The sequence below is a fragment of the Xenopus laevis genome, chromosome 6L (assembly GCF_017654675.1).
Source record: "Xenopus laevis strain J_2021 chromosome 6L, Xenopus_laevis_v10.1, whole genome shotgun sequence".
NCBI lineage: Eukaryota > Metazoa > Chordata > Amphibia > Anura > Pipidae > Xenopus > Xenopus laevis.
The window spans coordinates 144,409,140-144,421,754 of NC_054381.1; the positions used below are offsets into that span (position 1 = coordinate 144,409,140).

General features: G+C 39.9%; 1 protein-coding gene across 1 annotated transcript in view; it reads right to left on the bottom strand.

The window, feature by feature from the left end:
* eif3e.L (eukaryotic translation initiation factor 3 subunit E L homeolog) overlaps window positions 1–12,615 on the bottom strand; it is a 49,692-nt gene that overhangs the window by 12,081 nt on the left and 24,996 nt on the right. Inside the window, 4 exon segments of the mRNA NM_001089017.1 lie at window positions 1,028–1,129; window positions 1,980–2,106; window positions 6,681–6,805; window positions 8,226–8,351. Coding sequence (NP_001082486.1) covers window positions 1,028–1,129; window positions 1,980–2,106; window positions 6,681–6,805; window positions 8,226–8,351 — 480 coding nt within the window.

The window sequence follows — 12,615 nt, forward strand, 5'->3', positions numbered from 1 at the left end:
GGGTGACTAATATCCCGGAACTGCCTCCCGTCGGCTAGAATGTAAATCGCCGGCAGGATGGCACTCGGAGTGCTTCGTTTTCCGAAGTGGCCGAAGTTTCTTGAATTCGAAAAACGAATCGCTCCGAGTGTCATCTTGCCAGCGATTTACATTCTAGCCGGTGGAAGGCAGTTCCGGGAGATTAGTCGCCCCGAAGAAGAGGAAATTGGTCACCGGGTGACTAATCTCCCCGAATCTGAGCGTGTGCCCTGACCCTTATAAACCAGTACAGGTATGGGTCCCGCTATCCAGAAACCAGTTATCCAAAAAGCTCCAAATTACGGGAAGGCCATCTGCCATAGACTCCATTTTATTCAAATAATCCAAATTTTAAAAACTATACTTTTTTCTCTGTAATAATAAAACAGTAGCTTGTACTTGATCCCAACTAGGATATAATTAACCCTTATTGCAGGCAAAACCAGCCTATTGGGTTTATTTAATGTTTACACGATTTTCTAAGAGACTTCAGAGATGAATATACAAATTACAGAAAAATCCGATATCCGTAAAACCCCAGGTCCCGAGTATTTTAGATAAAAGGTCCCATACTTGTACCTTGTACTTGACCCAAACTAAAATAAAATTAATCCTTATTGGAAACAAAACCAGCCTATTGGTTATTTAATGTTTACATGATTTTCTAGTAGACTTAAGGCATGAAGATCCAAAATATGGAAAGATCCATTATCCCGGAAATCCCTAGGTCCCAAGCATTCTGGATAACAGGTCCCATAGCTGAATACAAAACATCTCCCTATCCCTATTGTGTCACATTTGGATCTAGAGCTAACCATACAACATAGAGACAGATCATTTTAATAACCACAACTAGTATCAAACAAGGGAACCAGTGGCGTTTCTTGATTGGCACTTTGAATACGTACATATGTTTATATGTGATAAAAAAGTCCAATAAACCCCGGTAATATAATACGGCATGTAGATACCAATTAATTCACTACATTACTACAGTCACGTTACTCACCGATTCACATTCTCTCAATTTTTTCTGTGCTCCATCAAAATCAAAGTTGACGTATAAGCATTCCACAAACTCAGTAATGGGATCTTTGTAAGTGTAGGATTCCTGTTTTAACAAAATAAGACATTAAAGGTATTATAAACACCAATCATTATTACACAGTGTAAAACATTTAATTAATTTACAGTACAGGCACAGGATCTGATATCCGGAAACACCGGTAGTTGATAGTACAAGTATGGGATCCGTTATCTGGAAACCCATTATCCAGAAAGCTCCCAATTACAGAAAGGCAGTCTTTACAAAATTCTCCTGTCCAGTCCCAATACACACAGAAGCCTACTGCAGCCCCTCTGTATGTGTGATAGAGGCGATGGAGAGGCGAGGCGATAGAGAGAGACCGAGAGAGAGAGAGAGAGAGACCGAGAGAGAGAGAGAGAGAGACCGAGAGAGAGAGAGAGAGAGACCGAGAGAGAGAGAGAGAGAGACCGAGAGAGAGAGAGAGAGACCGAGAGAGAGAGACCGAGAGAGAGAGAGAGAGAGACCGAGAGAGAGAGAGAGAGAGACCGAGAGAGAGAGAGAGAGAGACCGAGAGAGACAGATACTGTAGAGAGAGACAGATACTGTAGAGAGAGACAGATACTGTAGAGAGAGACAGATACTGTAGAGAGAGACAGATACTGTAGAGAGAGACAGATACTGTAGATAGAGACAGATACTGTAGATAGAGACAGATACTGTAGATAGAGACAGATACTGTAGATAGAGACAGATACTGTAGATAGAGACAGATACTGTAGATAGAGACAGATAGATATATATACACACATTTTATTACCCTCAAAGAAAGTGGATTATGTACGTGGTTAATTTCATTTAATAACAGATCTAAACACAAATTGCTTTAATATCAAGACCAATTGCAACTGATAGGAAGAGATGATTCTATGCATACCTGTTGGATGACCTTAACCAGATCTTTCAAGACTTGTCTTCGTTTCCTCACATCTTTGTTGGTGATCACGGCCGTTGTCAGATATCGGAGAATGTGCGGACACATAGTCTGAATGGCATTCAGGTATCTAAAAATGAAAACATCAAATGTTGAAAAAAAGCTCAACATTTCTGGAAAAGTAAAGTTTTCTTTTATTTAAAGGGGTGTGTCAACTTTAGGTTAATTTTTAGTTATAAAATGGGCAATTATGAGCAACTTTTCTATTGGTCTTTTTTTTAGTTTTTTGAATTATTTGCCTTCTTCTGACTCTTTACAGCCTTCAAATAGGGTCGCTGACCCCATCTAGCTCTGTAAGGCTACACAGTCATTACAACTTTTTGTTATTATTATTATTACTCCTCATCTTTCCATTCAGGCTTCTCCTATTCATAGTTTGGTCTCTTATTTAAATCAATACATGATTGCTAAGGTAATTTGGTCCATAGCAACCAGACTGCTGAAATGACAAACTGGAGAGCGGTTGAATAGAAAGCTAAATAACCACAAATAAAAAATGAAAAATTGCAAATTGTCTCAGAATATCTCTCTTTACATCATACTAACAGTTAATTTATAGGTGAACAACCCCTTTAAAGATTGATCTTATTTCAGTATGCTGAAGTTTATATTAATTTTTCATTTTCGCGATAGTTCCACTTTAAGTTGCTTGGAAGCAATGATTAAAAATTGGTGCTTGATTAAAAATTATATCCCGCCTTTATGTATTCGTCGGGCTTCACTTTCAAATATGTTTGTGAACGAACAAGAGAAAAGTTTGTAAGCTGAAAATGACAAAGTAGATGTAGAAGCGCAGTTAAGTGTAATATTTATCCTATAAATAAAAGCCAAATGTGACCCTGATGTGTTTCAGTAGCATGTGGACATCTGCATGTGTATGTTTTCTTTTCTCGCTGCAGCAGACAAAACGCTGATGGTAACCAGATGTTCCCAGAGCCGCCATGCTTAGAGAGAACGGTTATAAATAAAAAAAAAAAAAAAAAAAACACGTTTTGATGTAAGCGGTACAAGCACTGCACAATCATGGCTGTTAATCAGATTGCCAGACATATAAAAGCAAAATAACCCCTTCTGTGCCACTGCTCCCCCCTACAAGTGTAAGGCAATAGGTAGCTTGCATTTAAATCACGCTCAAGGAGGTTTTATTTTGTGGATTTTCAGTTATTTAGCTTTTTATTCAGCAGCTCTCTAGTTTACAATTTCAGCAATCTGGTAGCTAGGGACCAAATCGCCCTAGCAACCATGCATTGATTTGAATAAGAGACTGGAATATGAGTAGGAGAGGCCTGAATAGAAATATGACCCCTATGTGAAAGTTGGAACGAGTCAGAAGAAAAAGGCAAATTAAAAAAAAAACAAAAAAACGCTACATGTAACAATGAAGACCAATTGAAAAGTTGCTTAGAATTAGCCAGTCTATAACATACTAAACGTTAACTAGGATAATTTTGACCTTAGCAACAAGATTGCTGAAATAGTAAACTGGAGAGCTGCTGAATAAGCAGAGATTTGCATTGGAACAGATGCAAGCTCTGCAGCTCACCCAAAACTTCCGTTATTATTTGAAAGCTTAATGCTTTTCTGTTACTCATGACCAGCAGCAGCACTTTGGGCAATTCCTAAGATTTTGTCACTTGAGTGTTTTTCCCACTCAATGGGGAGGGGGGGGGGAGAGGTCAAACCAATAGAAATTTGAATCCTGATCCGGAGAGAGTAGCCCGAGATATAACTCTGGTTGTTAAAAGGTTAACAGTAAAGGTGGCCATAGGGTGGCCATAGACACACAGATCCGATCGTACGAATCGAGGACTCGTAAGATTTTCGGATCATGTGTGGCTTGTGCCGACATCTTTCGCCCGACGGAGATCTGTCGTTTGGTCGATCTGTCAGGTTTGATATTGACCCGACCGATCCTGCCGGAGCTCATGACACATCGTAATCGGATCGTTCGGCCATACGGCCGAACAATCAGATTACCCCCGATATAGCCATGCCTGTTAATGGCATATCGGGGAAAGATCCGCTCGTTTGGCAACATCGCCAAACGAGCGGATCTTCGCATCTATGGCTGCAGCATCCCCTTTATCACTTAGAAATCCTTCTCCTCCTCCAATCAACTGTGCCCCCCCCTCAGGAATTTACTTTGTGTATCTGTGTAAAGATGCATTTCTGCATTGCATGAACTTTACAGCATACATGTCTCAATGTTACTGATGAGGAGTCAGAGGGAAAATGGCCGCCAGGTGAAAACTGCTATTTGTCTTAGGAAAATGTGATGGTGCTGGCAAATGGAGGGGGTATATGCAGTATAAATGATGCAGTTTGGGTGGGGAAGATATGCCCAACTTATATACATGGTAGGAAATGGAATCCGTTAGGGTGGATTTATCACATGTGCCCTTAACTTTCCCAACATTGCATAGTTACTAGGGATGCACTGAATCCAGGATTTGGTTCAGGATTCAACCTTTTTCAACAGGATTTGGCCGAATCCTTGTGCCTGGCTGAACCGTAAATTAAATTAAATATATGTACGTTAGGGGCTGGTAGGTAAATCACGACTTTTCTTCCCAAAAGAAGCTTTTTTTCCACTTTTTCCCCCTTTACCTCCCCTAATTTGCATATGCAAATTAGGATTTGGTTCGTTATTCGGCCGAATCTTTCACCAATGGTTCGGGGATTTGGCCGAATCCCAAATAGTGGATTCGGCGCATCCACAATAGTTACTGGGACAAATCCCTACAGTGTCATCAATTCTTATTTTCTATTTCAAAAAATCGGTGAATTAAAGGCAAAGAAAAAAACATTTCTTGCCCTTATTGCAGAAGAGCGAGGGAATAAAAACACAAACATCCACAGCCTGCATATCTGTCCATAATGTGAGAATAGCCTGTGCTAGCAGACACACATCTTCGCAGCCCACATATCAGCATCAATTGTCCTTTATAATCATCCCGCTGTTAATCAAGGACCTCTCCACTGCCTGAAGCCAAACGGATACGCAGAACATTTGCGAGTATTTATATGACCAGCAGAAAAGCCTGCCGAGTTGTGAAACTGCATATGCTCTTTATTTAGAAACTGCAGCTCATATACCAAGAGTATTACACAAAATCAATATTTGCACTGCATATTTGGAAGCTAAATATGAAAAGGACCTATTCTGTTAATTGTGCAGGGGACCTACTGCCAGGATCCCGGGGAAGCTCCTGGTGGGCCACTTTATAGGATAATTCCCCAACCATAGTGTTTCTGATAAACCCTCAAGCTAGAGTCCTGCAGCAGGTTTACTCCTTTTTTTATAATGCCTACTTCCGATGATGTCACTTCCAGTTTACAATGACAACACTTCCTGTCTTACTCCATTTTTTCTGATCACGCCTACTACCACTGATGTCACTTCCGGTTTATAATGACAGCACTTCCTGGTTCTTGATGGTCAGCGGGTCGCGGATAAGGTACTTGCGAATCGGGTAGCGGGTAAGAATGCGGGATGCAGGTCAGAATTGCAGGTTGCGGGTATGGGTTCCAAAAAATGGACCCGCACAGGACTCTACCTCAAGCGTTCGCTCGTGGGCCATAGGAAGTCCGGATTGACCAAATCAAGCAGTACAGCACAAACTGGTACCGCCAACTAAAGTGAAACCTCAATTTTAAGTACCCTGGATTTGAACTTCTCTCATTTTACATTTTTTATTTTTGGTCCCACCAATTTGTAATGCATTTCAATGGGTGCATTTCCCTGATTTAATGTAATGTTTTCCAAGATTTTACATCAAAAACTTTGTCCTGATGTTGCCAAAAATTACTGTTTGTCCTCTGTGAATGTTATTATTTGTGAAATAAAGAGGAATAAAATACTAACTAGATGTATATTTTGTAATGGTTCTGCCTGTAAATGGTCAATTCCAATTAGTCTGCCCCTTAGGGCAGAGACACACGGTCAGATTCGGGGAGATTAGTAGCCCCGCGATAAATCTCCTCTTCTTCAGGGCGACTAATCTCCCCGAACTGCCTCCCCACCGGTCAGAGCGTAAATTGCCGGTGGGATGGCACTTGGAGCGCTTCGTTTTCCAAAGTCGCCTCACGAAGAAACTTCGGGCGACTTCAGAAAACAAAGCACTCTGGTGCCATCCTGCTGGCAATTTACATTTTAGCTGGTGGGGAGGCAGTTCGGGGAGATTAGTCGCCCTGAAGAAGAGATTTGTCGCCGGGCGACTATCTCCCCAAATCTGACCGTGTGTCTCTGCCCTTATACAGTCCTGCACCAATTACTTATTGCTTTAGGTTGTGTATGTGACTGACAAGAGTCCTGCACATGCCCCCCATAGTGTAACATTAACACGGAAATGCTTAACCCTTGTTATTAACACACTAAATATTGTATCAAACTAAAACAGACTCCGGTGCTTATATCCTTTCAGTACTTGAAGAATAAGTTACTTTAACAAATTTCCCTGAATTTGAAATTTTCCCGGATTTTACATAATTTTTTACTGGTCCCCTGAAAAACGAAAAAAAGGGGGTTCTACTGTACATTATATTCGGTAGTGTGAAAAGTTTAACAATAAACATGCTAGGCTGAATGTTGTATACAACACCCAAGGGCAACACAGCCACAAAAACAAAGCAGTTAGCACTTACTGAGGCTGATAGAGGAACAGGTCAATGATGTTGTCTCTTCCTTTTGGGTGATTGAAGAATACAAACAGAGACCAATGTATAAGCCATGTCCTGTGCTGAAGAGACTGGAGTGGGGAACTGACAGTCTGCAATAAAGGATTAAAAGTGGACATAAATAAATACGTATCCTGCGTCTACCTTCCAGCACAAATACGAGAATTATTTGACTTCTTCTTATGACTTATTCCAGCTTTCAAATGGGGACCACCGACTGCATCTAAAATATAAAGTCTCTAATGCTACAAATGTATTGTTATTGCTACTTTTTATTACTCATCTTTGTATTAAGGCCTCTCCTATTCATATTCCAGTCTCTTAATCAAATCAATGCATGGTTGCTTAGCAACCAGATTGCTGAAATTGCAAAATGGAGAGCTGCTGAATAGAAAGTTAAATAACTCAAAAACCAGAAATAAAAAAATGAAAACCAATTGCAAATTGTCTTAGATTATTACACTCTACAAGTAACCCTTAAAGGGGTTGTCGGCCTTCCAAACACTTTTTCAGTTGAGTTGTTTGCAGATTGTTCATCAGAGACTTTTTTCGACTGCTTTCCATTTTTTACAGTTTTTCCCAAAATCTAAGTTTAAAGTTGAATGTCCCTAGTGTTGGAGTCTGGCAGCTCAGTAATTCAGGTGCAGACTCTGAACTGTTAAAATTTTGCAACATTTAGTTGATACGTTTCTCAGCAGCAACTGTAGAATATTAGCAACTATTGTATCAATTCTAACAGCTGCCTGTAATGAAACCCAGAGATTCTGCTCAGCAGGGACAAAGATAAGAAATGTATCAACTAAATGTATCAATTTAGGACAGTTTACAGGGTCGGCGACCTCCCCCTCCCAGAGCTGCTTTAGAAGGTGAAAAATGACACTTTACACTTTAATATAAGAAAAACAGTCACACAGACAATAGATCTAGTAATTGGGAAAAGTCTTGATTTCTGGTGAACTGTCTGAAACCAACTGAACTGAAAAAAGTGAAGAGAATGCCCTTCGCACCAGGCCTGGACGTCAAAATAGGCCCTGCCATTCCAAGTGCACAGAGGCTCAAAGAGCCCCCTACCAGCCCACTCTATGGTAACTTTCTATGGAACCATACAGCAGCCCCTCTGGCATTTGCCAGAACCCAGATTGCCAGTCCGGGCCTGCTTCGCACCAATCTTGCAGTTATATCAGGCAAACTGAAGATCCAGCAGATGAGTGTCAGCTAGTACTCCCAGCACCCTATGGACAGCCGAAGGCTGAGAGACGGAGATGCAGTCAGCAAGATCTGGAGGGCCAATCGGCCCTGCTATTCCAAGTCCATAACATTCCTGAAATAACTCTGTTTATGCTTTGCCGTTGATTTGTATGTTTATAACAAATATAGGAAAGATTTTAAAAATAAATATTTTTTGAATACTGATGGCATGGAAAACCACAATTACAGCCATGATCTATTAATAAGACACTTGTATACATGAGCCAGCTAGCTACGTTTTTACAGGAAAAACATACAACTTACATTATTGTCGATCGTTTCTTTAAGCCTGGTAAGATCTTCCATGGCAGCATCCCAATTCTGCATCAAAATTTCTGATGCCAGCTTTCCCCAGAGAGAACTGAGAGCGTTTCGGTCTGTAGATGGAACCTGTTACGTAGAGGTTTGAATATTAAGAGTAGAAGAAGCTAAAGGTTGGCACATCAAGCAAAATAAACCAGCAAGACAGATGGATGCTCAAAGATCTTTCATCTAGAGATACATTTGTTTGGGTACAATTTGTTGCGGTTTGCATTGTGGTTCGCTTTATTTCTTATGAAACACAGGCGGACAACAGGTTGATTCTAGAGCTGCCAAAGTAGTTGAAATAAGACAACAAATCTATATTAGGAGGCCGTACTCGCAAACAGAAGCCGTGCTTTTGGTTTAAAATGAAAGGCAATATTCATTGTGAAATACTGCTCAGGTATCTGCATTGCACCCTATCATCATCATGCTTAAAGGAATTGTTCAATGTAAAAATAAAAACTGGGTAAATAGATAGGCTGTGCAAAATAAAAATGTTTCTAATATAGTTAGTTAGCCAAAATTATAATGTATAAAGGCTGGAGTGACTGGATGTGTAACATAATAGCCAGAACACTACTTCCGGCTTTTCAGCTCCTCTGTGTAGAGATTTGTATTGAATTTTATTTTTGCCTTTACATTACATTTACTGTTTCCAACTCCAGCTGCAGGGACAAAGATTATGGAGACAGACAAACAGATACACTGGGATTGTATTTGGAGGATTATGTTGCTGCAGCCACTGGTTCTGCAGAGTTGGAGAAAGTTTGTATTAAACAATACAAAAACTGTAAAATCCACATTAGATTACATGACAACAGGACCCAGTGCAGTCTGTATATTCTGATTACTAATCAGTCTTGCTGTATCGGCTTCTGGCAGATATTATTTGACTTGTGCCGTTTTGATCATTTATGACGATCCCTAAGCAGCCCAGACCACACTGAGCATGTGCACAGTCTTGGTCTTGCAAAGATGTTTAACAAAGTTACAAGATGGTGACCCCCTGTGGCCAACTTTGAAAGCATAAATATTTGTTTGATTGGGCTTGTGGGGCAGTAAGTTCATGTTTATGTTTTATATACAAATTACAGCATTTCTAGACTTATTCTATTTTAGACTTTACTTCCCCTTTAAACTGTTTTAAATGCAGACCCACCAGAAGACATCAGAAATCCTACGTAGATTTTCAGGCAAGCCGATCTCATACACGCCTGCATGTTTAATTCTTCATGCTATATAAACTTGAGGCTTGACACAAGCAAAGCACTTTTATAATGAAGGCTTTCTAGCTTTTGTTGACTGAATGGGTTTTATGCTCTGCAAAATGAGGGCCATTACTTGCAGTCATGTAGTTATTATAGGCCATGATTAAAAAGAACCTCTTACACAGCAGCAGACAAAATGAACCAACATAGCCTGAAGTTTTCCAAACTGCTAATGAGTAAAACACAATATTGTCGTGATCCAGCAGAGAACAGACAGCCCTGCAGTACTTAACTCTCTTTGATGCTAGATGCCTTAAAGACATTTAAGGTGACCAACCCTCCCATTGATAAAGAACCCTTAAAACAGATACAAAAAACAAGTTACTTTTAAATTTTTAATGAGCAAACAAGTTGAGGGTTTTTTTTCTGCTGTAACGAAGATAGAGTTTTCATGTGTTTGTATATAGTTATTGTCCAATCTTCTATTTAAAACTGCTATTTGTTCTAAGCTTCCACGATGAAAAGGGTAATTCCCTTGTCATTTAAACAAGACTATATCACTCTTAATTGGATTCTATACTGGAAACCCCAGCAGGAGAGAAACTGACCGAAGGGTGGTAGCTGATCCTCCTGAGAATTCCTAACTCGGTTGTAAGTTTCATGTCTAAAATTACCATTAATACAGGCACCTCGGTGAAAGAACGGAGGAGTCTATTAAGAGAATGCAAGCAGAGACAGCACAAGTACCGAGCAAAGACTTTCCTAATGGCAGTAAAACAAAAAGAAAGAACACAAACTTTATATTCTAAAAACATGTTCTGCTCCGAGCTCGAACACCCCACCAAATCGTTAAAGCGCATACCATCAGTAGAGTTTACCTTGAACTGAAAACAATGTGAAATGTTGTGTAGTTTGCAAACAAGTGTTTTATTTTAGCACTTTAAACGTTATGGGCAGTTTCTGTATTTAAATAGGGGAAACTGCTTTTTTTTAGATGTTTACTAAGGGTTAGTCGGTGTCCTTTATTTAAATAGCTCAAACATTAACTGCCTGTGGCTGCTTTAAACAGCATTTATCAGCCGGCATAGAAAATGCCAACCTACTCCAATCTGACATGGCATCCACCTGTCAACGCTTAAACGAGGTAGATTCTGCAACGAGTATGTATGTTATCCACATGCTTGCATGGGTTTCCGCCAACACTCAAACAACATACATGCAAATTTATTGTTACTGGATAAAACAGACCATCGTATGTGTGATTGGCACCTAATATGGGGGCAGGGCACTGATGAATAATGTATAATCTTTGTAAAAGTGCTGCGTAATATGTTCAGCCAAACCCATTGTGAAAGATTCGGCCAAATTCTGAACCGAAAACGAGCCCCAATTTGCATTTGTAAATTAGGGAAACAAGGAGCAGCACACGGTTAAAAAAATTGACTTCCCTATTTGAGTGAGTTACAGGTATGAGATCACTTATCCAGAAACAAGTTATTAAGAAAGCTCTGGATTACGGGACAGCCATCTCCCATAGACTCCATTTTAATTAACATTCTAACTTTTTCTCTATTATAATAAAAATAAAAAAGCAACTTGGATTCCATCGCAAAATATATAATTAATACTTATTGGAGGTAAAACAATCCTGTTGGTTTTATTTAATATTCAAATGAATATTAACTATCAACCTTGTTCCAACTATAGTAGCACTAATGAGCCTATCAAACCTTGTTCCAACTATATAGCAGCATCACTGAGCCTATCAACCTTGTTCCAACGTTATAGTAGCATCACTGAGCCCATTAAACCTTGTTCCAACTTTATAGTAGCACTACTGATCCTATCAACCTTGTTCCAACTTTATAGTAGCACTACTGATCCTATTAAACCTTGTTCCAACTATATAGTAGCACCACTGAGCTTATCAACCTTATTCAAACTATATAGTAGTATCATGGAGTCTATCATACTTGTTCCAACTATATAGTAGCACAACTGATCCTATCAACCTTGTTCCAACTATATAGTAGCACCACTGAACCGATCAACCTTGTTCCAACTATATAATAGTATCATGAAGTCTATCAACCTTATTCCAACTATATAGTAGCACCACTAAGCCTATCAAACCTTGTTTCAACTATATAGTAGCACCACGGAGCCTAGCAACCTTGTTCCAACTAGATAGTAGCAGCAGGGAGCCTATCAAACCTTGTTCCAACTATATAGTAGCACCAGGGAGCCTATCAAACCTTGTTCCAACTAGATAGTAGCACCACTGAGCCGATCAACCTTGTTCCAACTATATAGTAGCACCACTGAGCCTAATAAACCTTGATCCAACTATAAAGTACCACCACCGAGCCTAGCATAGTTCCAACTATATAGTAGCACCAGGGAGCCTATCAAACCTTGTTCCAACTATATAGTAGCACCAGGGAGCCTATCAAACCTTGTTCCAACTATATAGTAGCACCGCGGAGCCTATCAAACCTTGTTACAATTATATAGCAGCACCACTGAGCCCATCAACCTTGTTCCAACTATAAAGTAGCACAACTGATCCTATCAACCTTGTTCCAACTATATAGCAGCACCACTGAGCCTAATAAACCTTGTTCCAACTATATAATAGCACCAGGGAGCCTATCAAACCTTGTTACAACTATATAGTAGCACCGCGGAGCCTATCAAACCTTGTTACAACTATATAGCAGCACCACTGAGCCCATCAACCTTGTTCCAACTATAAAGTAGCACAACTGATCCTATCAACCTTGTTCCAACTATATAGCAGCATCACTGAGCCTAATAAACCTTGTTCCAACTATATAGTAGCACCACGGAGCCTAGCAACCTTGATCCAACTATATAGTAGCACCAGCGAGTCCATCAAACCTTGTTCCAACTATATAGTAGCACCACTGAGTCTATCAAACCTTGTCCTCAAAGGAAAACCTCAATTCCACTGACTGGCTCAAGGCAATAACAGAGTTACATTCTGAAACCCAAAGCACTGTATTATCCTTTGTGTAATCTGTGCACTCACTAAGGAGCCAGTTTCTAACCACCAAACAAATTCTTATAGGGACTGAGCAATGCAGCCTTAGGTAAATCACTTGGGCTGCATTAACTAA